The 26,692-nt window shown below is 37.4% G+C and overlaps 1 protein-coding gene across 5 annotated transcripts in view; it reads left to right on the top strand.

Annotated features, from left to right (window-relative positions):
• Positions 1–26,692, top strand: part of LOC109917580 (dedicator of cytokinesis protein 4) — a 410,977-nt gene that overhangs the window by 130,732 nt on the left and 253,553 nt on the right. For all 5 annotated transcript variants that reach the window (XM_048607674.1, XM_048607672.1, XM_048607673.1 and 2 more), the window contains exons 7-8: positions 7,633–7,717; positions 23,018–23,169. In XM_048607674.1, the coding sequence (XP_048463631.1) occupies positions 7,633–7,717; positions 23,018–23,169 (237 nt within the window). The remainder of the gene's footprint in view (positions 1–7,632; positions 7,718–23,017; positions 23,170–26,692) is intronic.

Below are 26,692 nucleotides of genomic sequence, written 5' to 3'. Positions count from 1 at the left end.
TTTGTTCTCATGGGAGAATGATTGAAGGACCCTCTCAATATAATATTTCCTGATGACGCTGTGTCTGTCAAGTATCAGACGACTGTGCATGATTCGTGATTGACGACACATGGCAGAACATCAGAATGATAGATGTAGGAACATTATATACTACATCCTGCTGCTGTAAAGGATTGTCCTATTGGCCAGAAGATGAGTTTAAGTGAAGATCTGCAGAGAGAAATCATTTTTCTCTCTCTTTTCCTGAAGCGTGTTTGTGATTGTGTTCTGTGATTATTTAGAGGAATTGTATATTACTGTACTGTGTATGAACCAGCTATTACATTTTTGTTGAATAAGTTAATAACTTAATGATTCTTTTATTAAAGAAACCTGGTTGATCGATTTTTAAAATCTGATACACACAAGTTATTTATTTGGCTATCTTGGTATCTGGTAAATGTATTTATTTTTACATTCTGATCTGTGGAGTAGTGGATCGAGAGTGACAGTGCATTCCTCCAGCCTCACTCAAAGCATTTTTCTGACTCTCCTCAAACTCTATTCACCCATCACTCTTTACTCATTCAATTACTTCAGCTCCCTGTTAAGCAGCACCTCAATTTTGAAATTTATATCTTGCTTTCAACTCCCTCCATAGCCTTACCCCTTTTTTTGTCTGTCATCTTCTCCACAACCTTCCAAGATATCTACACTCCCTTCATTCTGGCCCACTCGAGTATTCTTGCCTTCTATTTTCCTACAACTGGGGACCAAGCCTTCAGATGTGCAGGCTATAAACTCTGAAACCTCTACCTAAACTTCTCCAAATCTCTGTCTTTCCTCCAGAATTTTTCAGTAATTTGTTCTGATTAGTTTTTTTTTTGGTGGTGCCTGTGGATCAGTTTGGAAATGTTTTTGAGTCACCTGGTAATGGTAAAACAAAAGTAAAAACAGTATTTAACATCTGGAACACCTCAGTTCTTAGTTTGCAAAACTATTAGTTTATGACTATGATCTAGATTGTACTGACATGGTTTTTATAAGACAGGCAAATGTGAATGGTACTACGTTGTTGCTCTAACACACATGTTCTGATTATTATGTTTAATACATACGTTGAACAGGTGTTCCTTTTTATTAATGACCAATGCTCAGACATAACTCATTTGGCTCTGTTTCTCAGCCAGAAAGCATGGCAGCTGCAATGATATGTCTTGCCAGCTTCTCTACTAGGGCAGCTGCATATTGGCTTCGTTGGGATATTTTCCTTCAGCCTCCAAAAAACTACTTCCTCTGCACCACCTCCTTTCGACAAGGCCCCCTGCTTCTCTTATGAACAGCACAATTTTGGTTGCCCTCAGCAATATTCTTCAACAGAACTCAAAACGCTTGTATTTTTGTTTCCCTTGGTGCAATGTAGTTTGGAGGTTGTTGTTTTAGTCACCTAGATTGGCAAAAGCTGTGTGTGCTTTCTGCAGTATTTGAACCTGACACTAGGCATGTCATGTGGAAAATTGGCTTTGTTGTTTCATGCTCTTTTACATTGGTTTTCAGGCTACACCAAAAAGGAAGAGAAGTGTCTCACCAACCATTGGAGTTTACGAAAAAACTGTGAGCTCTAGGTCACCATCATATGTAGATAAATCGCTCACTGCTGTCATCACTGCAGCGTCTTCTTTGTTGTTGACTGAGCAATGTAGCTGATTTGTGAACTGGGGAAAAATTGTCTCTGCTTTGAGCTGTCACACCATGTGATTGTTCACGCCTCATTTTCTCATTTTAACTATTATTAGTATCGAGCATAGATACTGGGTTGTTGGTGAACCAAGTTAGATTTTTCAAAGTGTTAGTGGTTAATGCAAGGGTTAGTGTTGAACTAATAACAAAATAAATAATTTATTTTGTTCCTTTTTAATCAAAGGTGTTGCAAAGGGATAAATGATCTGCATAATTTATAATAAGCGTCGGCTAAAGCATGAAGAAATTTCGCTTGGATTATTCTTCATATTCGAATAGGTTTACTTTTAATTTTGAAGTACACAATTAATATGCATAACTGCTGGAATAAATATGGTTCAAAATATTTGATAGTTTAATTTTATAATTATAATTTCAGTTATTTATTATCCATTGGCAGTCAGCTCCTTTTGTCTTGCATGTCTGCCTCTTGCATAGCAGATGGTGCCAGTGTTTCCCTACAGACTTGACTTTGTGCAATAGCTGCCAAGATTATTATTATTGTACTTAATGGAATAATCTTTAATTTGTTCTATTTTTTCTTTTTTGCATTCCAAAGCTTACTTGTCCTTTTTAACAATTCTGATTTTCAAAATGTAAAGTTTGAAAAAACAAAACATTCTATATTTGACCATAATGTATTTCTGCATGTGTCTCCCTTTTGTTTTGAGAGGAAAATTAATTAGACTTCTTAAACTTTTCAACATCAAACTCTTGAGATAGTATCAGATGAGTTGTTGAAAAGTTTACTGAAACTAATAGTGGAGAAAGTTTAATATACATAACCAAGGTAGCAGCCACCAATGGGATTATTCTGCAGCTGTTTTTAAGGGGGCTTTTTCCCACTTTAGTGCCCAATAATTTCTCTAACTAAAATTGATCTGTCTTGCTTGCTATCATATTGGCATTATATCAAATTACTTCTACTTTAGAAATCAGGCAATGAAAGTTAAATATGGTTTTTAAAATTCTTAACTATCACTTGTGTATATCGATACACTGAGAAAAAAAGTCTTTCTTCAGCAATATTCAAGTTGCAGCAAAGATTTTAAACATTTAAACATCAGTTGATACCTGGAATGGCAGTCATGTTACGAAGTTGTGAAGAATTTGTGGTTCCTTTAGGAGATAATGTGCTTTTCTAAGTTTAGAGATTTAGGCAAAAAAAAGTGTCTGCATGTAGCTGAAGACGTACAGCCAGTTCTAGAATTGAAACATGTATCAATTGGCTGTGCAATTGGAAGCCTTAGCCATGTTTTGATGTTTTGGCAACTCGCTGGAATCAGCCAAATTAATTTAAACCAAGCACTTAGCGATTGAAAGTCAATTGAATTTAAGTCTGATAGTTTTGACAGCTTTGGACCAATGCTAGTGTAAGAAAATTGATGTGTCATCCAAGATATATAAGGATACAATTTTTAAAAATCGGTTTGAGAGCAAACTGCCATCTGAGAAATAAGCACCTACCTCTCACAAGAAATGGCTAAGTTCTCTAAGAAAGCACCATCTTATCTATAAAAGGTACCACGGCACTTCTAACGAAGAGTCTTCACAGAGAAAACATCCCTGACAGCAGGATCAGTGGAAGAAAGGTGTTTATGACTGGAGAGACAGTGGAAAATGCAGAGCATTCCGGAAGACACATTCTGTGTGGACTTTGAGAGACTAAATTTTTTGATTTTCTTTTTCCTTACTACTTGGGTTACATAAGTAGGACTTGTGTTTCTTGGAATAACATGCCAGTGGAATTTTTGTTCAGTTAGGACATAGTTTGGAGTTGGGGGATGTGATGGTTTGGTTTGTTAGTAGTTCTGTTAATTTGTTAACTGTTAGGGTTAAATAAATAAATTGTTACTTGGTACTTATAAAGTGAATAAAAGGATTTTCTTTCATTTAACCTCCCCTTCTCTGTAACAGTTTAACAGATTAGGCGAGGTGAGGTGAGCTTCTCTGGGTGTTTTGGGTTTAATTATTAGAAGGGGACCTCTACTCCCTCTGTAACAGATTGGGGGCTTGTGTTTCGATTTTAATTATCAGAGGGTTTCGACCTCCCCTTCCTAACATTCAAAAAGATAGCTAGAAATCCGGAAGCAGCAGGTAATTGTATTTAAGTAGCACGGGACATATTAACACCATTTGTGACACCATACAAGTGTAAAAACTTAGCTTGCACAAATTTTTGAAGATCTGAAATTGTTAATTCATCTTCTTGTCCAAGAGTGATGACCAGATTCTGTTTCTTAACCTATTCCTAACTGGGTAAATACTGATTTTTGACTCGTGCTGAGTTCTTCAGAAATTTCACCAATTAATTGGGTGAAATCTGTTGAGAACAAAACCAGTATAATTCATGTCTAAAATAAAACTCTACAGATTTGGCTTTCTCATGCCATTTTCCACTTGTATCCTTGAGGGAAGATTGTTTCTGTATCCTGTATTGCTAAAGGTAACCAGTTCTGTCTGGGATTTAATACTTGCTGTTTTTTCAGTGCTTTCACTGCAGTTCAAATGGTTTTCAGAAAGTATGTGACCTCATTGAGTGTGAAGGAAGTGGTCAGCCACACCTAACCTTCCAAATGCACACCCCAGTATTCAGTGGAGTGAGTCGAAGGCTCACCTGCACCTTCCCTAGACCAGAATTTTGAGTGTAATTTAAACCAAATGGATAGCCGGCATTTTGGGATCTGCCAGTCTACTGAAATCTCAGTGCCAGGGTGTAAGTGTACTGTTCCAGAATAGCCTTGAGTTGAGATGCTCGCACAACCAAACCTGATTGCATCTTCATCGAAGATCTAGACCCACATATGCACACATTCAGTCAGAGCTATCAAATGATTCCTGAAATGGGAACCTGATCACCTGTTTTTATCCAGTTGGTGGTACTGAGGCTAATTGTATTCCTACTACGGTGACATCTGAGATCTTCCTGGTCTGATTTGCCCAGATATTGCCTGAATAAACTTGTTGATCCACTATTTACCTCTCATTTACCTCCTTTAACCTTTAAGATATTGTTCAAAAATGAAGAAAAACCAAGTGGTTTTACCGGGAGGTTCAAAGGTAAAATCCTGTGTCAGGCTTGGTTGCAATTTTATAAGGTCAGTAAGTGGAATTCTACTTCATAGAGGCTAATTCTTAGTACTGAACTGTAAGTATTGGCAGTTGCTTTGTTCACCAAGTTAATACAAATTGTCAACTATATAATGTATACACAGAAAATGAAGCTGAAGCAATCTATAATGAAGTCTGTCACTAAGCTGATAAAGATAATAGGTTATTCATAAATGACAATGCATGGCTGCCACAACCTATTCTTTTTTAAATTGTTCAGTTGTCACACTCATTGATGCAGGAAATTAATATATATTGATCAGTAAATGTTGCGACCCTAATTTTCATGTCACAAATTGTGTTTGAAATAGGGCCTAAATACCTTCTCTCTTACTGTAAGTATTGTTTGTATGTTTTCTTCCATTAAATTCTGAATATTCAAAATTTTACTTTGTGCTTTGCAGTAACGTGTATGAATTACAATTGCACCTGAGATTTTTGAGAATTTCCTTTGGAAGAATTGAGTCCAAAAGAAACTTATTTGTTTTGAAAGTGTTTTTAATTTCTTATCAATCTCTGTCACATTGTACTCTCAATATAATAATGACTATTTTTGAAATTATAGTCGTTTTGGAGGCATTTTCTGATTTTTCTTGCTGCTTTAGTTGCTTCTAATAGTTTCTGAGAGCATGTGAATGTAGACAATAAAACAAAACCAGTACGTTAGAAATAAGGCTCAAAGAGACTATTTGAGCCATGTCTGCACGAACTGTTTGCTAGAGCAATCTAAAACTAATCCTAAAACTAACAAACTGTTCTGTTGAAGCATCACTGGATTTGAAATGTTAATTCTACTTTCTTCCCACAGTGCTGACAGACCTGCAGAGTTTCACCAGTAATTTCACCAGTAGTTTCAGATCTCCAGCATCTGCAGTTCTTTGTTTTATATTACCAAAACTAATCCCACTATGCCTGACACTTCTGAAGCTTTGTAACCATCTCAACCTCAAAATTTTATTTACTTTAAATGTGAGATGTCTCCAGTATTTCCTGTGGCAAAAATCTTAACATGCCTTATCTCCATGTTATATAATTTTGTGTAATGCCATTTCCATCACTCTAGTCCCTTTTATTTTTAAAATGTCCTAATAATTTTCCAAACAGATGAAATTGCCATTAGCTATCCTCTTTGTCTTAATTTAAAATTATTTTAGTTGATCATTTTTATGTTCCAACTGGTATACTAATGCTGCTATCACCAGTCGCTTTAAAGAATCAAGTTTTCGATCCCTGGCACTATCAATTTATGCCTGATGCCATGCTGATTCTAAATTTTTTGTTTAACAGCTACTCCAGGCAGATTTTCAGAAATATAAATAGGATCTTTAGCGTTCTAATATTTCATCCATATAGGTTTGTGATCTGTCATTTCATATATGTTACTAACTTGATCATTTATCAAGGGGTAGGCAGAATGTAAGTTTACTGTAGAGATTTATGAGTAAGAGTTGATGGCAGGTCATGTGAAAGCTATGGTATCGTACTAAATTTCTTTATTGTGCTCCAGTCAAATTTGTGATAGATTGAGCCTTGATAAACCACAGTTGATACATTCAAACACTGTGATTTAACAATATATACAACAATGTCATTAAATCCATTATGTCAACATTTAGAATTAAAAGTCAATTACTTTACTTCAGTAACAAGTACTGTCAGAAAACATTGGAAACTCTTAAAGGTTTATTGACAGGGTTTAACTTTGCTGTGTTGAAGGTTTTTCTCTCAACAAATGATTTATTTAGGCTATAGCTATACTGTAGTGACCAACCTGACATTGGTATCTGTCTCCTTTGACCTGTGTTGCAGCATGCAATGACCTAAGGCTGATCACTGCTATCTTTTTACAATATTGTCCAGATCATGTTTGGCTCTAACGTTAAAGAATTTTATTTTGAGCATCAGAACTACATCGGGGCATTTTTGAAATTCGAGTTATAATACTGTTGGAGCAAATTGTACACTGTGTGAAATCCTTTGTGATTTGGTTTCACTGCAGTATTCCCTTTGTAATATTGTTAGCCTCCTTCAAAAGTGCCTGATTGCTTATTAAGAGCATTTGCATGTCTTGCAATAATGAATAGTGCGTGGTAAATGCAAGTGTTTATTTTTCTACCCTGGTTTTATTCAACTACTGATGAAATTCTCATCCAAATCTCTGTTATCTCCTGATTCATCTGTTCCATTGCATTCCTTGCCAGAATTTAATCTTAAATCCTCAGCTTATTCAAAGCTCTGTTGCCCAGATTCCAACTAACACCAAGTCCCATTCACAATCACCTCTGTCCACTGGCTTGCATTTATACCTAACCCAGGAACACATTGATTTTAAAATTCACATCTTTGTGTTAAAATCCCACAAAAAGCAATTTCTTTCCTATCTCTGTAATCTTTTGCATGCTTAAAATTCTCCACATACACTCTGTTCTTTTCCTGGTTTCTTGTATGCCCTTCATTCCACCTTGACTAGCTGTGCTTTCTGTTGTCTTGGTGCTTTATACATTCCCTCCCTCAACTTACCCACCTTTAAATGGCCTCCTCTTTCATCAAGCTTTAGTTATCCACTATATAGCTTCCTTTGATTTGGCATGAAGTGTTATCTATTACCTGCCTTCATAGTCTGTTAGGATATTTTGCTATGTTAACGGTGCTTCATAAATGCATTTTTTCCCAACATGAGTTACCACAGTTTGGTACTCTGCTACGAAATCAAAGTGCGACCTGATAGAATATGTTTTGTATTTAAAGTACTTGAAAATTATTCATTCTCAATCTGTTATTTTCTCTTATCTTCCTAAACAGACAAATGGGCCTGGATCTGGTTCCAAGGAAAGAATTCAGTATGGTGGATCCTGATGAAATCAGTGTCACAGAACTGTACAAATTGGTGAGCATCTCATAATGTTTTTATGTCATTACATTGCTGTTTAAGATTATTCAGTGTTTTAATTTTAGTTTATAAGCATATTTAAGTTAGCAAAACATTTTTGCATGATTTTAAAATTTCACAGTTGTAGACAGAGGCTGAGGAATCAATGGTGTCTCCCTTGAACCTTTTACTGTTCTTGTGCTTTACGGAATAGCTGAGGGAGAAACAGAAGGCAGAGTGTAGGGAAGTTAAACAAGCATCTGAGATTATCTTAACCTGTTCTCGTTGATCACCACATCTTTTCTGCAGATGCAAGGGGCTAGTTTATCTAGTCCTACGATAACTGTTCAGAAAGCCATCTTTCCTTTACAAAATAGTAGCCAAATGCTGCCAGACAGCTGCAGACATAGCTTATAAGGCAAACCTTCAGTGGATTAAAATCTGATTACATGACTTCACTAGATGAGTCCTACTATAATGCTAAAATCTGCTTATCATTGGTTGGTGTTAGTGCTGCAGCTATCAAGGCTGCCAGCTGGAAATTCATCTTCACACAGATATTGCCCCCTTTCTTCCTCCAAATCTCTCTCTATCTATATCTTAAGAAAAAAGAAGATAAACAGTTTTCCTCCTGTTTGCTCATGCATTATCCTCAATTTGCTTCAACTCTTGTGTGGCTGTTTGATCTTAGCTTCCAACTTAAACAGTTAGCAGGCCATACTACAGCAGTTGCTTGAGGGAATTCCAACAAGTCAACAGGAAATTGAGGTGGTATTTCCTGAGAATAGAAAAGAAAATGTGTCTGTGGGTATGCACATTGTGTGCATCTCCCTTCCATCCCTGGGCTATGTGAAAGTGGCTCTCATCCAATGAATTACAAGTGAATTTGTCAGATTCAGAGTCTCAAGGATGTTTACAGTACAGAAGGAGGCCATTCATCCCATCATGTCCACATTGGTCAATTAAGTCCTGACTCTACTAATATTTTTTCCAGTTTTTGGTTCATAACCCTAGAGGCTATGGCATTGCACGTGAATGTCTAAATACTGCCTGAATGTTTTAAGAGTTTCTGACTTGACTACTCTTTTAGGTAGTGAATTCCAGACTCCCACTAGTCTCTATGTGAAGAAATTTCTCCTCAATCCTTCTGTTAGCCTTCTACCCCTGAAATTAAATCTTTGCCCCTTGATCATTGACTCATCTACTGATGGAGAAAGGGCCTTTGTATCCATGCCCTTTGATCTTGTACATCTCTGTCAAGTCCTCTCCCACTCTTTGCTCCAAGGAAAACAGCCCAAGCTAATCCAATCTTTCCTCATAGCCCAGGACCTCCAGCTCTGGCAGCCTCTTGATAAATCTCCTCTGCGCCCTCTCTGGTGCAATCATGTTTTTCCTATAATGCAATCCACTAGTGGTATAACCAGTATTTTCTGTTGTTCTTGCACGTCCTCCCTGCTCTTCATTCTATGCTAAGGCATAAAGCAAACATCCCATATACTGCCTTAACCATCTTATCAACCTGCCTCACTACATTGAGGGATCTGTGGATATGCAGGCCAAAGTTCCTCTGATTTTCAGTACTTTCCATGGTTCTACCATCATTGTGTAATCCCTTGCCTTGTTAACCCTTATTAATTACCTCTTATTTTTCCAGGCTGAATTCCATTTGTCACTGTTTTGCCCACCTGTCTAGTCTGTTAATATCCTACTGTGCTTTACGACTATCGTCCTCACTGTTGGCATCAGACCAAATTTCATTTCATTTATGAATTCTTGGTCATACCCTCTACATTGAAGTACAAAATCTGAACGTATGCTACTACGACATGGAGACAGATAGCCGAACCAAATCAGCCTTTCTACATCTGTATTCACAGTGCAGTAAAAGTAAACCATCAAAAACCCCCTGTAACAACTTCAGTTGTTCCCAGACTCCATGAATAATTAATTCTAGACACCAAGTTTGCATCTCATAGAAAAGACTGAACTATTTATTCAATACACAGTAACTTTAGCAGAGGAAAAATTAACCAACGACATAAGCTGATTAATATCTACACTTTAAAGTTTGTGTCACATATATACAGGATGGTTAAAAAGTTGGTTGGCACACTTGCCTTCATTGCTGAGTCCCTTTGAGTATAGGAGTTGGGGCGTTATTGTTGACGTTGTACAGGACATTGGTGAAGCCTCTTCTGGAATACTGTGTCCAGTTCTGGTTGCCCAGTTACAGGAAGGATATTATCAAGCTGGAGAGGGTTCAGAAGAGATTTGCCAGGATGTTGCCAGGTATGGAAGGTTTGAGTTAAAGGAAAGGCTGGATAGTCTGGGACTTTTTTCACTGGAGTGTAGGAGGTTGAGAGGTAACCTGATAGAAGTGTAAAATAATAACATGTATAGATAGGGTTGATGGTGGTTATCTTTTCCCTAAGATGGGGAATTTCAAGACTGGCAGAGGGGGGGCATTTTTAAAATGAGAGGAGATACATTTAAAAAAAGACACGAGACAATTTTTTTTATACAGAGGGTGGTTTGCATGTAGAATGAATTTGACAGTCACCCATCTATCTGACTGATCCTGCTGTGTAGTAACTTCTCTCACTCTGTACCTTATATATGGCCATCATATCATTAAGCCAAAAAAAACTTTCAATAACACGTTATATATAAGATAAACGACCTTTCATTGCGTACTGAAAATAATGCTAAAATGGAAAAAAATTAAATATATGTTATTTATATATATAAAATCAACCACTTAACCGATTAACTGAGTAAACATGGGCTATATGTTCTGGCTGTTGACCCTCCCCTTCAGAATGCTCTGCAGCCATTCCATGACATATTTGATCATGGCAACCAGGAGGCAACCTACCATTTTGGAGTTGTATCTACAGCTCCAGCAGCAACCTGTCTGCTCCTCTCATTAATAAATCCCCAACTATTATTGTCCTTCCACCCTTCCACATTAGTTCTTTCCCACCCTCTCCCAAACCCTGGAACAGCTGACCACCCATGTTATCATTTTCTTGGCTCAAATCTACCTCCAGAGAGAAACTGTTGCTCTCGCCATTTTCCAATGCCGGATATGGTTTGAGAGTGAGGTGCACTCAGATTCTCTAGCTACCTGCCTGGTTCCCGTCAGTCTTGAGGTCACTCATTCGCTCCCAGCCTTCACAGACTTAAGCTGTTGGTTGACAACTTCCTGAAATGTGCTATCCACAAATCCCTCAGCCCCTCAGCTTGAGTTGCTCCAACTAGAGGCACCTCCTGTACATGTAGTCATCCAAACTGCCGAGGTAGTCTAAAATTTTGTACATAGTGCTGGATGTGTAATCACAGGCCTGAGCTCCCCAAACAAATCTTAACTTTATAGAATCCTTGCTTTTATTTTGCTATTGCTCCTACTTAACTATAGACTAGAAAAATCTTACTTTTGTTTATATCACATGAACATCCAGAATCCCTTAACTTTATCAAGAAGTTTAAAAAATTAGTTTTGAACATCTGAAATACTAACTAATAATATGAAGTTTGAAGTTGTAATTGCAGTCTTAATTTAAATTAATCCCCAAACACTCGAGAAATACCCTGCAGTCACCTACCTGTTCTCCTGTGACATCCCATTACAATTTAGTTGAAGCATTTCTGCAGCTAGAATGCCTGCTTCTGGACCTCTTCATGCTTGATGACCCCGAATCCCACAAATGTCTGTCAGACTGCCTGCTTCTGTCTCATGTTCCCCTCAATGTTGTTCACTGCTTGTTTTGGGGTCCCTGCCTCTCCTGCTCCCCTCTGTTGCTGTTGTTCTGTTGAAGAACACAGCGGCCCATTTACAGAATGGTTTTATCAAGTCAAATTCCCATTGTTACAGTGCAACACAGCTGCATCATTTTGCTGCAGGAGACAAGTAGGAGACATAATCATTGAAGAATTTCCAGGGAACTATCCCTACCTATTGAAATGTTGTTAGTGCATTCTTTATTTCATTCAGTCATGGGATGTTGGCATTCCTGGCTGGGCCAGCATTTTTTACCTATCCATAAATTCCCAGAGGGTATATTACTGTGGAAGTGGAGTCACATCCCTATCTCTAGGTAAGGATGCTAAATTTGCTTCTCCAAATGACATTAATGAACAAGATGGATTTTTAAGGCAATCAACATGGCTTGCTTTTTAGCTCCAGATTTCTATTGAATTCAGATTTCATCACCTAATACCTGGGTGGTATTAGAACCCATGTCCTCAGAACACTTAATCTAAGGTTTTGGATTACAAATCCAGTGACATGCCCACAACACCACTCCAATGGCTTGGCTTCCCTTCCCTCCAAATTTGTTATATTGGAATTATTCCACGTGGGTCCAAACCTAGTCTTCACCCAAACGTTTGTAAAATACGCAAAAATGTCAAATAGAAAACACCAATTATTCTATTGAGACTGGTGCACGGCCATGAGGCATTGTTATGTCATTTCTGACTGCAGCTTTGAAGCATACGTCTCCTGTTTTAAAATCTGTGTCTTAACATTTCAAAAAATTGTGATCGTCTGTCATGTTGCCACTGCTTAATCAACCATACGGCAAAGTCATGTAATTAAATAACCTCCATCATGAAAAATGGAGAAAAACAGACCAAACCCTCAACAAATTTATATTGATAATTCTGACCCGTTTAAACTAATTATTTAAAAACTCTGTTTTTGCATGTTGAATAAGTTGACATTTTTATTGGAATGATTATTTAAATAAATTGTTGAGTCTTCAATGCACCTTAACAAAATAAACTGGCAAGAATGTTACTTTGTAAATTATGGTACTATTCATAATTCAGGTAAGTAATGCTGTCTTCTCATCACCAACACTCCTCAAAGATTATTTCAGCGAGGATTCACCATGTTTTAAATGAGCAAAATTGGCCACATTTTCTCAAACTAGAATTCTTTTCTTCTGCAGTCAGTGTTCTGTAAATCCAAATTCATGCCACCACAGGAGTTTGTCTGGTACAATTGTGTGAATACTTTAATACCCAGGCAGGGTGCAGGGAGCTGTAAAAATGTTAGACCCCTATCCTCTGATCTCGTCACTGAAATTACAATTAAATTCAATTAATACCGAATTAAAAGATATGTCTCTCTCGATTGGTAGATGACCTGAAAGTCCTATCAGGCCATGAGCTGAGTTTCATTCTCTATATACATGCCATTTTGATCATGAAGATTGCCTGTTTTCATCTGTACAACTTTGTTTCTGCCAATATCCCAACGTCAAGTACCCTAGAAACTCCTCCTTAATTATTTTGCCTCCAAATTTCTTAGAAGTTCTGTCACCCTTTTAAACTGTTCCCTATATGAAATACAATTCCTTTAAATTCTTCTGTCTGTGTCGTAAAACATCTGTCTTCTATCTCTTTTCATCTTTTGCCTCCTCATGATTCCCTGCATCAGAATCCTCATTTACTGTTATATACAAATTCCTCAATGGCTTTGCCTGTTCAAAGTTCTACAGCTACTTCCATCTTATTGTCTGTATCTTTGGTTTAAAAAAAAGACAAGTGAGAACCAGGCTGAATGTAGAAAGTGCAGAGGGGATTTGAAAAAGGAAATTAAAAAGGCAGGGACAGAGCCTGAAAGAGACTGGGAGCTAATGAAAAAGGGATTCAAAAGTCTTCCATTGGCATTTACACAGTATAAGGTAGTATGAAGAGATGTGGGGCCAGTTAGTGACCAAAAAGGGGATCTGTGTGTTGAGGCAGAGGGCAGGCTGAAGTACAAAAAGCACTTTGCATCTGTCTTGACCAAAGAACAGGATACTGCCTTAATCAAGGTGAAACAAGGGTGGTTGAGATACTAGATGTGCTAGAAAGTCATATAGAAAGTATTAAAAAGATTGGCTAGATTTGAGGTTTATGCTTCAATTCGAATGGATGGGCTACATCAAATGATGCTGAAGGAAGTTGAGGTGAAAACTGGGGAGACGTTGGGTATTATCTTCCAATCTTCCTTCAGATATGAAGGTTACACCATGGATTGGAGAATTGCAAATGTTACAGCCTTGTTCATGAATAGAAATGCAGATAAACTGCACAACTACAGACAAGTCAGTTCAGCCTTCTTGTTGGAAAATGTTTTGGAAACGATAATCTGGATAAAGATAAATTTAATTGAATTAATGCTGATTAATTAAGGAATGCCAGCATAGTTTTGTTAAACACAAATTGAACTAACTTGATTGACATTTTTGACATTATAGCAGAGTAGAGTAATGAAGGCATTCTGATTAATGTGGTGTTTATGGATTTGTAAAAGATGTTTCAAAAAGTGTTTGATAGCCAGGTTTGAAAGAATAGAAAGGCTTCTGTCTTCACCTAAAAACCAAAAGAACTGTGGATGCTGTCAATCAGGAACAAAAACAGAAGTTGCTGGAAAAGCTCAGCAGGTCTGGCAGCATCTGTGAGGAAAAAAAATCAGAGTTAACGTTTCGGGTCCAGTGACCCTTCCTCAGAATTGTCCCGTCATTTTCTACTTGTTGGACCATAACAATCTTTTGTAAAAGAGAATAGGACCTAATTGCTAATTTATTGTGTTTAACTATTTATGTAATGTGACTGTGAAAAAAACACACCAAGTTTCCTTGCATATTTCAAGGAAAAGAGAATCTTTATTGTACTTCACTTGGTCTAACATAAATAATGAAATGTTCTGACTTTCATGTACACATGCATACCAAGGTTCACATACAAGCACAAATAAATGGGAGGATAAATTAAGTAGTCTATTTTTTAAAAAAACCTGCAATAAAAGCTAAGATAACAAGGTGTAGAGCTGGATGAACACAGCAAGCCAAGCAGCATCAGAGGAGCAGGAAGGCTGACGTTTCGGGCCCAGACCACACAGGTCGTTTAGCTTTATGACTTGGAAAGTTTGAAACTGAGCTTAATAATCCTTCTGAATTCAACACAGACAATTTAAAAATGTTAACATACCATTTTTATCATTCCTTATGGAGTATGTTTCAGCTGGCTTACTTCTTAATACCCTGCCTGTAATGGGTCAAACTTGCAGGACAGATTTGGAACAGAGAGAGAGGGACCCTACAATAAAAGGGACAGTAGCAAGTTGGATGTGAAATTGACTGAGTGACAGGAACTGGAGAATAATAGTAATCAGTTGATTTTTGGAGTCAATGAATGCACCAATTGGATTTTCCAGGGATACCTGGGCCACTGCTTATCTCGATATATATCAATGACCTAGACCTTGGGTGTATAGGGTGCAATTTCAAAATTTGCAGTGGCACAAAACGTGGAAGTATTGGGAACTGAGAGATGGACTAAGATGGACTTAAGGGGGCATAAATATGTTGGGCAGGCACATGCTAGAGGCCAGTGAGATCATATGCTTTTGAAGCGTAGAATGATGTTTGACAATAGGGTACAACTCTTAAAAAGAATAGACATCGGGACAGACTGATTGATTGAAAAATTGGTTAGGAAGTGCATATGTGATCCTGGGTGTTCAATATAGAGGTGCACAGTGCAAAAGCATAAAAATGATGCACCTTTGTAAAACATTGATTCAATCTCAACTAGAGTGTATGTTCAGTTCTGGGCACCACAGTTTAGGGTGTGATGGCTGTGGAGAAGGTGCAGTAAAGATTTGCGAGAATGTTTCTGGGGCCTTCAGTTATGTGAATAGACTAGAGAAGCTGGTTTGTTCTTCGAAAAGAATGGTGCAAGGATAAAAGCAAAATAGTGCAGATGCAAGAAATCTGAAATACAAACACAAAATTCAGGAGATATTCAGCAGGTCTGGGAAACATCTGAAGGGAGAAATGGAGCTAATGTCTTGTGTCTGATGTGAATCTTTAATACAAGAGTGGTTACTGAGTAGAAAAATCGCATTTTACAATAATGAAAATACTTGGAACACAAGTACTGGAATTTACATTTTTTATATATTTGTCTGTTTTTTAGTACAAATTTATTTGAACTTGATCTGGTCAACAATTAGGAGAATTGCATTTTTTTTGTGCCTTACGTGGTTTGCTGATTCAGACTTTTTTTTACAACAGTTACGGATTTATGATGAAATCCTTTTTTTTGTTGTATATCCTTTGTGTGTAAGCCAGCAAACCATGAACATTGTAACTATAGGGAAATAGACAGTTCCAGGACAGTTCTGACAGCTGCTAAATTCATTCCTGCCAAGGAACAAGGGTGGATTTTCTTGTGAGGTTTCCGATAGATCATTTAAAGCCACCTAAGAGACAGAGAGACAGAGATGTTCCATGCCCCTAACTGTTACTATCAAGTTGTGCTGTTGAGTGGACCACTGGCTCTGTGTAGTTGGGGCTAAGTAAGAAGTCTCAAGAACAGATGGTTACCTCTGTGTAGTTAAGGATCTGGGCATGTCTGAGAGATTAGACACCAGTAAGTGCAAATCATTTTGGAGTTGGGGCTCAGGAATGTCCTGGAAGCCATGATAGGTTTGGAAGAAGCCAGTGAACTATTAATAGTGGAGTTCAGCTGGAGGATTGGGGTTGAAAAGCCCAAAAACAGCATTTGCTTATGCCTTTGAGCGAGTTTGGAGTTGGGGGGTGGGGGAGCATAAGCTGACTGATAAAACTTTCAATGAAAACAAAATGCTGAAAAAACTCAACAGGTCTGGCATCCATGGAGAAAGAAAAAAAATTAATATTTCATGTTCAAAATAACACTCTTGGGAACTGAAGGGGACTAGAAAATCCTGTACAGTAGATAAGAGGAGCAAGATGGGAAAGGTGCTCCAGAATGAAAGTCATGTCAATGGTAGGAGAGAAGTAATAAAGGTGAAGAGTGGGTGTTACTAAATGAAAGTAGATCAGCTTTGCTGAGGGGGGAAAAAAATAATCAAACAAGACACTGGGGAAGGGAACTTTAACCAAATGGAAAATCAAGTTCATGGTCTGAAGAAAAGTTTGATTTCTGCCTGATTAAATGCTGAAACGTAGTTTTCAGCATCTTGAGTGTAGAAAGCTTAGACACCAGAAAGGGTGATCTACAAGACCATGGGTAGCCAATAAGTAGTCCTTTTGAGGGAAGCCTGAAGGTCGGGTCTTTTAAGGGAAGAACTAGAATTCCTTGTAAATTTTTAATGAGGTTTGATGACCGACTGCGTAACTGTGTAATTAATGTCTGGGGATTGCTATAAATCCCTGGGGTCTGTCTTAACTGCATTTGTTATTTGAGGTGCTCTATGGGAAGTCTGACCATAGTCCGTGTAGAGATTCTGTGATTCAATTTATTTGTTACCCATATTTACCTTGGGTCAATTCTAATTGGATGTTTTATATACATAGTTGATTTGTATTACAGCTTTAATTTTATATAAAAAAGTTTATTGTTGTTTTACAACACTTTCAAAGTCTTGTGGCTTTATTCTTTGAGTACCTGAGATTTTGAACTTGGTCCACTTACATAAGTAGATATCAGTCACTAGCCAGATCGTGACATTAATTTAGTGGTCTAGTTTGGGATCTTAACAGTTTCCTGGTTACGATTACTGACATTAACTTTATGTTCCAAATAGATTAATTTAATTTAAATCACCAGCTCCTGTGATGGAATTTGGATCTATATCTCTGGAGCATTAATCAGGGCCTTGTATTACTACTACAGTGCCATTGACACGCTGCCACCATCTCCCCTCTGAACTTAACCTGTCTGCCAGACTTAGCTTCAGAATCAGAAAAGGAGTACATTTTCCATGTGACCTAAACCCAGCTTGGTAATGTTGGGGCAGATAAGGTCAGGATGTGAATTCTGTGGGGCAGAGGATCTCCATACTTGTTCAGTCATTGTCCAGAATCTGTGGCATTACAGAGGATGACAGATTTCTGGTTGTGCTCTATAGGGTTTGACTACCCGGAAAACAGTGTTAGACAGTTCAGGGTAGAAAAGGAGAAAATAGGCAACGATGCACAACTTGGCATGGGACCGTAGAACTCTGATTGAAGGTTCTTCTAGAGGAATTACTACACTATTTGGCATTGTCTTCTCTGTATGAATGATGTGCTCACATGCATTGAAAGCCTGTATGTACTGTAGTAGATAAATTATGCAAAAAGATTAATGACAGATATGGACAATGGAGCTGCCAGGTAGATGAGTGAGTCTAGCAATATACCTTGTGTACAAAACAGCTCCTGTAGGCTACTGCTGCAGCCTTGTGAGTGATTTACTTCTTAAAAGCTGTACCCTAATTTGGAAGACACTGGGCAAATTGCATAAGCAGATTTCACTGATTCCAGAATCCGCAGCAGAGCGGAACAAAGTTCACATTTCAATTCATCGAGATAGTTCTGCTCCCAAGCTGTGTCATAACATGCTTAAATGGTTTGATTACAAAAAAAATAAAAGCTGCGCAAGAGGGTCTGCACTGTGTTGCGCAGTGTTAGTGTCCCTGCCTCTGAGCTAGAAGGCCTGAGTTCAAATCTTTCCTGTCCAGAGGTGTGTACTAACAACTCTCTGAACAGGTTGATTAGAAAATATACTGGGGGGAGGGTTTGTGGCTAGGTAGACCCCAGTTTAAGTACTGCCTGCTCTAGAGGCGTGTTATAACTTCACTGAATAAGTTCATTAAAAATATCAAAAAGAAAATTCCTCTTCTTTCTATTTTTCTCTTCCCCCACCCCACCCCTTATGTTAGTATAGTATGAAGCAGAAAGAGCCAACGATTTCAAGTAAAAGTAGGTGGTCCTGTACGGCATTGGGAAATCATGAAACATGAATCAGTAGAGGCGATAAAGGATTCTGTAGTTTGGGCTAGCAGTAGGCACTATGTTATTGAGATTAGAAAGCCAAATGGCTATTATCTTGCTGAAACTAAAGTAATGGCTATCACAAAATAAGAGGAAGTACCCTTTGGTAAGGAAAAGAGGGTGGCTAAATACCATGGTACTTCAGAAATAAATAGGGAAAAGCAATATTGCATCTTCAAGCAACAGAAGTTGGATGAAGATTTGAAGTGGAGGGCAATGCAAGCCTTTGGGATAGAGAAGATTGGCAATTGGGAGTAACTTTGGGATTGTTTTTGTGAACTCTATCCTGCAATAAACGCAGTGGTTTTCAGTGGGATACGAATTTGTGACACAGGTTGACTGGGAATGGGTTCTGTTCAGTTGACTGAAGTTTTCATCTGTCTTCAGTCTTCCTCTCTCATACACCAAACCACTGAAATCCAGGCTTTATTAACCCTTAATAGGTAGTACTCACTGTGTAAGATATACATCCCAAACTCTAATTGGCTTAACGGTGCATGAACAGTTCATGGTTATTCTTGGAATTGGCGAGGTGGTGTCAGCTAATTCCTGATTGGTTTCCCTAAAAGTAATGGTGGTCTTGCCCATATCACTTATAACTGTTTCGTTACCTATTCTTTGACATTTAACACACATGTATATGTTATGTATGTGTACATAAACATAACCTGTTACATACCTGAAATGACTAAGCTAAACCAAATCAAGAGATACAGAACTCTGTTCTTGCGTAAAAGCTACAACCACTTAAAAACACATTCTCCATCATGTTTTTGTCTAAGTTTACATTACCCTGAACTGTGAAACAGCAATAAAACCTAAACCTTATTTTTGGCCTGGCCATATGGCTTTTTTCCCTATAGAAACTGTTCCGAAACTAACCACAGTCAAGTAGAATATAATGTCATTCTTCACGTATTTAACCAAATCAAAATGAATAATTATGGAAAAATAACTCAATCCTACACGATCTACGTCACTCATGCAACAGTGGAGGTGGGTAAATGGATGTTGAGGGAACATTAATGTGGTGAGTTGCACTGCTTCTCTGCCAAGAGAAATAAAGATTTGCATCTGTCAATGGCCAGCTAAAGATAGGTTCCCTGCATTAACTCATTATCAAATCCATTGGTGCAGTGATTGGTATCAATCCCACACAAAGTAAGTATAATCTATTCAGCAGTACTGGCAGCATCTGAGAAGAGACCAACAGTTAAGGTGAAAAATTCTAGGTCATTCACCCTTCACTTGATGAAAAATCATTTGACCTGGAATACTGAACCAAGAGAAGAATTGAACAAAGGTGTTTTCTTGGTCAACCTGAACTGCAAAGGTGGAGTCTATTTCAGGCAACTGATAACAAGGCATAAACCAGCACGTGTTTATATATAGAGATAACAAGGGGTAGAGCTGGATGAACACAGCAGGCCAAGCAGCATCATAGGAACAGGAAGGCTGACGTTTCGGGCCTAGACCCTTCATTAGAAATGGGGGAGAAGAAGGGGGTTCTGAAATAAATAAGGAGAGAGGAGGAGGCGGATAGAAGATGGATAGAGGAGAAGATAAGTGGAGAGGAAACAGACAGGTCAAAGAGGCGGGGATGGAGCCAGTAAAGTTGAGTGTAGGTGGGGAGGTAGGGAGGAGATAGATTTATATATATTGATGTTTATGTATTACTTGTTTAAATTTCAGCAAGTAACAGTGAATTTGTGTCCAGCAAATTATTTGTTGATATCTCCAGAGTGACTTAGAAAGAAATGAAGTGCAACAGGCACTCTGGATCACCCCATGAGTCCTGAAGGGTACAATATCTTTGTATGACTATTTTCTACCCTTGCAATGTAAGGACTGTGGGGTATGCTTGTGGGCAAAGCAATGGTATGTTTGGAAGGAAGCCTACAAGACACTAGTAGGAGCAAGTTGTGGGAGGAACATGTTCCTATTACACACTGTTGGCCACACTTTGATCCTTGCTCAAGTTTTCTACCTTACAACTACTTGCTTTATGTTTAAATAACTTACCAAAATTTATTCCATTAACCATTCTCACTGAATATTCACTAGCTTTAGTTGAACATCCAACTTGCCTTCTGAAGAATCTTAGGACATTTTAAAAATTGTGCATAAATTCAAGGAAAGCATTGAATTGGCTACAATCGAGGTATCAATGGCGAGTAGAGCTGTATTATTGTCATTCTCAATTCTCCAGTGGCCAACTTACACCAAAGTTAGCTAGAGAACTGATTTAGAATATAACACAGCAATCCCAGTACTGAGTATGAAGCAAGATTGGCAATGCATTGATACCAGAGTGAAAAATCTTTAAATGTCATCAAATGTTTATAAACACCGAACTATTAGTATAACAGCAGCTTATGGTTGACAAGATGGTGATTAAAATATTTACTCATCACAAATCTTATTGCTAACTTAGACAGCTAAACTTTTGATGTCTGTTACCTTTTGTAAGGTAAAACGAATTTTAAAGGCCATCTGAAACAGCATGTGTAGAAATGGCTTAACATACTACTAAATAAATTGTTTTTTCCTTCTGGTTTGACGACACATCCATGCACATTGATTATTTTGGTAGATTTCATTACCCACTTAGTAAACTAAAAGAGAAGATAAAGGGTGTAGATAAGAACACTCATTGTTGTTATACTACCATTCATTAGTGTTACATTTTATTGAATTTGCAATTGCCTTTCTGCTATTCTGCTTGATGTAATATCTTTTTACTTGCCTATATATGGAATAAGAAATAAGAATTTAGTAATTGGTTTCAAGTCCATGCTTATTGTGATTCTCATTGGAATATCTGTATGGATATTAATAGAATTTAATGTATCCACGGGTTACTAATGTTGCAATTTCTTTGTTATGGTAGTAATACAAAAGCAATAAAGTAACAAGTAATAGCCTATTATCCTAATGCTTCTTAAAATGGCAATGGTTATAATGTCAAATCAAGTAGTAACCATTATTTCACTTCTGACAACAGGGCTGGGGTTCTCTTTGGATTGATCTTATGCACAAAACGTGGGTAATGAGGCATCAAAAGCAGAAAGGACACCCCTCCTCCTTCTGTTGTAACCATCTAAAATGAGCTCTCAACTTAAACTGCAATCTTCAGTATCATGTTATTTTTAAGCTTAAGTGGCAGTGGCCTGAAGACTGGCTTAATTCCCGCAAATTTAAGGTTGCCATTGTTTTCAATGGGGCAAAGGTATTATACATACCTTTAATCTGTTAGGGCTGTAGTGGTGCAGTGGTAGTGTCCCTACTTCTGAGCCAGATGGCCTGGGTTCAAGTCCCATGTGATTCAGAGGTATATAATAAAATCTCTGAACAACGTGGCTAGAAAATACGTCTTACTCTTTTCAGTGAGGGATAATGGGGTAGTGCTGAAACAGAGTAGCTAAATAACAGTGAAAATTACTATCCTATAGTTCACTGCAACTTTTTTGGAAGAATAATGGTATTCATCACAGTGCAAGTTTGTAGCAAATTCAAGGCCAAATGTTGCTGGAAAATAAGTGTATTGATGACTCTGGTTACTTTTAATGTGCCAACAAGTTCAAGGGATTCAAAGTTGAACCTGAAGCTGTTAATCTGTAGAATTTACCAGTTGATTTGTACCCCACCATTATATACTTTGCATAAATGACGTTTTTACGGTCAGTGTCACAATTATTTTTACAAATTTGTTGCAATTCACATTAATTGTGCCTTAAAAACTCTACAGATTGTTAAGATTTAATAGCATAAATATCTTTTCTTTTCAGGACCTTTATAATTGTTAATACCATCCCAATGAACCTTACTGCTCCATAAAGGCAATAATTAAAACTATTCAGTCTAGTTGCATGTCATAAATGATTAGAGATTTTTAATGTCTTTAATTTTAAATGATCACTTTATCTTTTCTTTTGTCTCTTTCTTCTGTCAATTCGGTCTTTATTTCTCTCTATTTACCTGGTTTGACGCCATTATAATTTGGTGTTCATCTCAGTTTTTCCTTGATTTACTTTTCAATCTTAAGTTCTAGTTTTATACCATCCTGTTACTCACTAAGGTTTCAGCTGCCTCATTGCCTTGGTCACAGGTATAATCAACCTTTTACAGCCAGCAAATTACAATGCTGAAGAAATTTGAACAGAAGGGAACAAGAACTGACTAACTGACAGCATGTGCAACAAGGTGTTCTGCTACGTAAATTTAACAAATTAGTCAGTTGTCGACTTGAGTCAGAAACTTTCTAGTGATGTTTTGCACACTTTCTTTGGCTGATAGGGACATAGATTCTGTCCACCACTGCTTCCAATCAAGACTGACCAAGAGCTTTTACTTGTGGGAAAACAAAGGTGTAATGTAGAAACATGCAGTATCAGTAAAATTGCAGTGCACTAATTTCAGTGGAAGTAAATCCTGTTGTTATGACAATCCTTTTGTTGTGCAGTTGAAGCCATGACCGGTAGTATTGTAATGTTTGGTTTATTTTTATGATTGCTAACAGATGGAGCACAGACATCGCAAGAAAGATACCCCAGTACCGATGAGTACCCATCACCTCTTTCTGCAGATGAAAAGTCTGATGTGTGCTAATCTAGGCGAAGAACTAGAAGTCTTCTTTTCAATTTATGATAGCAGGGAAAATCATCCAGTCAGGTGAACTGAATTAATTTATTTTTTTGAAAAATAAACATTTAATCTTCAATATAATTTAACAAGTTTGAATTGTAATTGCTGTGGGAAATGCATATTGTTAATCTGCTATTTTAGCTACCAATCTGATTTATGTGAGAAAGGATGTTCTAGCCATGGAGGGAGTGCAACAAAGATTTACCAGACAGATTCCTGGGATGGCAAGACTGACATAAGAAAGAAAAACTTCATCAGTTAGGACTATATTCACTGGATTTAGAAGAGTGAGGATGAGATCTCATAGAAACCCACAAAATTCTAACAGGACTAGATAGGATAAATGCAGAAAGGATTCTTCCAATGACTGGTGAGTCCAGGATCAGGGTTATAGCTTAAGATACAGGGTAGACCATTTAGGACTGAGATGAGGAGAAATTTCTTCAGTGGTGAGCCTGTGGAATTCTCTGCCACAGAAAGCAGTTGAGGCCAAAACATTGAATGTTTTAGAAAAGATGTTAGGTATAGTTCTTAAAGCTAAAGGGTTCAGGATCTAAAGCATCATTAGTGAGACAGCTCTTTTCTTAAAGGTGAATCAGTGTTGATCAGTTACAACTAAACTGTGAAACATTAGCTTGTTACTTTGAATTAACATACACTGGTTCTGAAATTCCTGGGTTTGGACAGAAGTCAGCAATTCACAGATGTGTTGTAGCACAGAAGGTGCCCATCCAGCCCATCACGCTTGCACCAACTCTTCAAAGGAGCATAATTTCCTTGTGCCAAACTCTTGCACTTTTCATGGTCCAGGAATGTCCAGACAAGACTTGACAAGATTCCATTGGAGATGTGTTGTACACTGCTCCTGCTTTGCTTCCCTTTAACCTTGCACTTTCACTTGAAATAAAGAATGGAGTGAGCTCTGCTTACTTAGAAGCAGTCTTTGTTTTGATCACCACATATTATCTATGCTGATACATTAATGCGGTACTGAATGAATGCTACATTGCTGGAGGTGCTGACTTTTTAACTGAAGCCTAGTCTGCCTGTTCAGATAGATATAAAGATCTCTCAAGCCTCAAAGAAGAGCAGGGAACTTAAAGATCACTCACAGAAAACACGACTCTCAAAATAGGTGATCTGCTCATTCATCTCATTTGTGGCTGTTGAGAAATTCCTTTTTGGAAAATCATCAAATTTGTTATGTAACGGTCGTCACTGCACTTAAAATAAATCCATGGTTTATGAAGCATTTTAGGCCATCATGAGGATGCATGATATAAATTTTTAGAAGTTCTCTTCAAAACAATTTTGGAAATGAGTTTCCTTCCATATTCTTTGTTATATACCATGACTTACTATCTGCATTCTGACTGGAAAATTATATAATTTGCTTACAGAGTAAATGGTTAATTGTACCCATATTCTACTAATAGTGACTGAGCATGTGTAAGGAGGCATGTCAGTGTTAGTAAATCATGTAGAACGGAGGCATGATGAATCCCTGCTCTAACATGCTTCTCCATAAAATTTATAGCTAATAAATGTTATTAGTTTGCACCAGTCCTGTGTTCAGCCCTTGTATGTCTCAATTTTCAAGAAACTCCAAACAATATCCTTAAATTGCCTACCATAAATGATGGTACATCTTTCCATGGCTGATCAATGCCAAGTATAACCTGGAGTTTTCAATCTGGGTGCAATCAGTGGTTCAGTTGAACAGTGACCAAAATGGAATTTCAATTTTTTTTAACCTCTTCTCAAGTTTCCACTCGATTCTATTTACATGTCACTGAACATGAAATTTGTCATGCACTAGTGCAATCAAATGCTTTGAATGTAATTTAAAGATTGGCGTTAAAAGGATCTTGATCTTTTACAAGTGGTAGCTTGATGCAGTTTGACTAATACAACTGAAAATAGCTTTACCACAAAAATAGGTATGTTTTATTTAGAACCTAGCTCTTCATCTGTGAGTAGACTGATTTTTAAATAACTGAGACTAACTTTAGAAAGCTACACAGGCTCAGTTGTTAGTTATTTTGGTTTATGGTAGTCTGTTTCTTATTGAATGGAAAACAAAGAAGAACTTGAATGAAAAATAGAAAATTCTAGAAACACTAAATTGGTTTGGCAGCATCTATGAACTGAGAAGGAGTTGCCACTTCAAGGGCTATGACAATTCATCAGAAATTGAAGAATACATTACTGTGCTGAAGACAGTTGGTGTTTAAAATCCCACTGTTTTTTGTATTGATTTTGCAATTTTGGGTGAATTGTACAATAACGTCAACACAATTGTGTGGATACTCCAGGATGCTATCTAACTTTTCCAGAAAGGTGATTTGGTGAGTCGAATTATAGGAGGAATTTCAACTTTTCAATGGTGGTTGTATTTCTGCATGGAACAGCGATAAAACTAAACAGGCCAAGAGTTAGACAAATTTGGATGTATTTCAGTGGTTTTATAATGACTTTTAATTTTCACCATAATAAACCCACATGTCACTGTGGCATATTACTTTATTACCATTGGGAGATGACATTTAACATAAACATTTAACTGTTACAAACATTGCACAAATGCTCAGCAAAATATTAAGTATCAGATGTGTTGGTACATTGCAGAGGACGCTTCACATTTATTCGAGAGAAGGGAACAGAGTACTATGCTGATAAAGTTAGATAAGCAAGAATGGATGAAGGCTCAATCAAAACAAAACCATCAACATAGTCTGTTGAGGCCAATTGGCCTGATTGCTGGATATTCTATGCAGTTTATCTCTTCCTCATTAAAGGTTTATTATTTTCCAGCAGTCGCTGAAATTGTGGTCTTATGTTATTCTGAGTTATACAGAAATTTACATATACAAATTAAATGGATGTTCATGCTCATGAAGCAAAACACATAGCTAGAAATCTGGTGAAGTTTAGCTTTGTGGCAACTTGAGTTGCTGTGTTTTGCAGTTTGATAACAAATCTGCCTTTTCATCTGTGAAATTGAAAACCTGTCGTGCAGAATTGCTCAGAACAAATTATTTTGTTCAAGTGGACTTTTCATTTATTTTTCTGTTCTTTTCTTAATCTTTCTTTAAAAAAGAGAAGGCAAGCTTGACTTTGGAGAAAACAGATTAAACAGCAACATAATAGTGTGGAATTAGTCTAATTATTTAGTTGCAATGCACTAATATATACATAAAGGAAAGAGGAAAATGTTTTGGAGGTCCCTTGCTCAGTGGTTCTAATCCCTGGAAGACCTTCTGGATGTATAATCACCAGTTCATTACAGAGGAATGGAAAATAATCAGAGTTCAATGCCCAGGTAATGAGGAGGGTACAAAAGGATTTTGTGTTTCATGCTGCCTGTGAAGAAAATCTTGTGGTTTATTGGTGACAGTTTGAAGGAGCATGACATCCTAAGTTGCAGGTTTGCAGTCGCATACTGGCCTCTAGATCTTGGCAAACTGATCTGCCTTATGGGGGATAGTAGGAACTGCAGATGCTGGAGAATCTGAGATAACACCTGATTTCATAGCCAAAATAGATGTTA

The sequence above is a fragment of the Rhincodon typus genome, chromosome 18 (assembly GCF_021869965.1).
Source record: "Rhincodon typus isolate 14 chromosome 18, sRhiTyp1.1, whole genome shotgun sequence".
Taxonomy (NCBI): domain Eukaryota; kingdom Metazoa; phylum Chordata; class Chondrichthyes; order Orectolobiformes; family Rhincodontidae; genus Rhincodon; species Rhincodon typus.
This window is presented reverse-complemented; position numbering and strand designations above follow the sequence as displayed.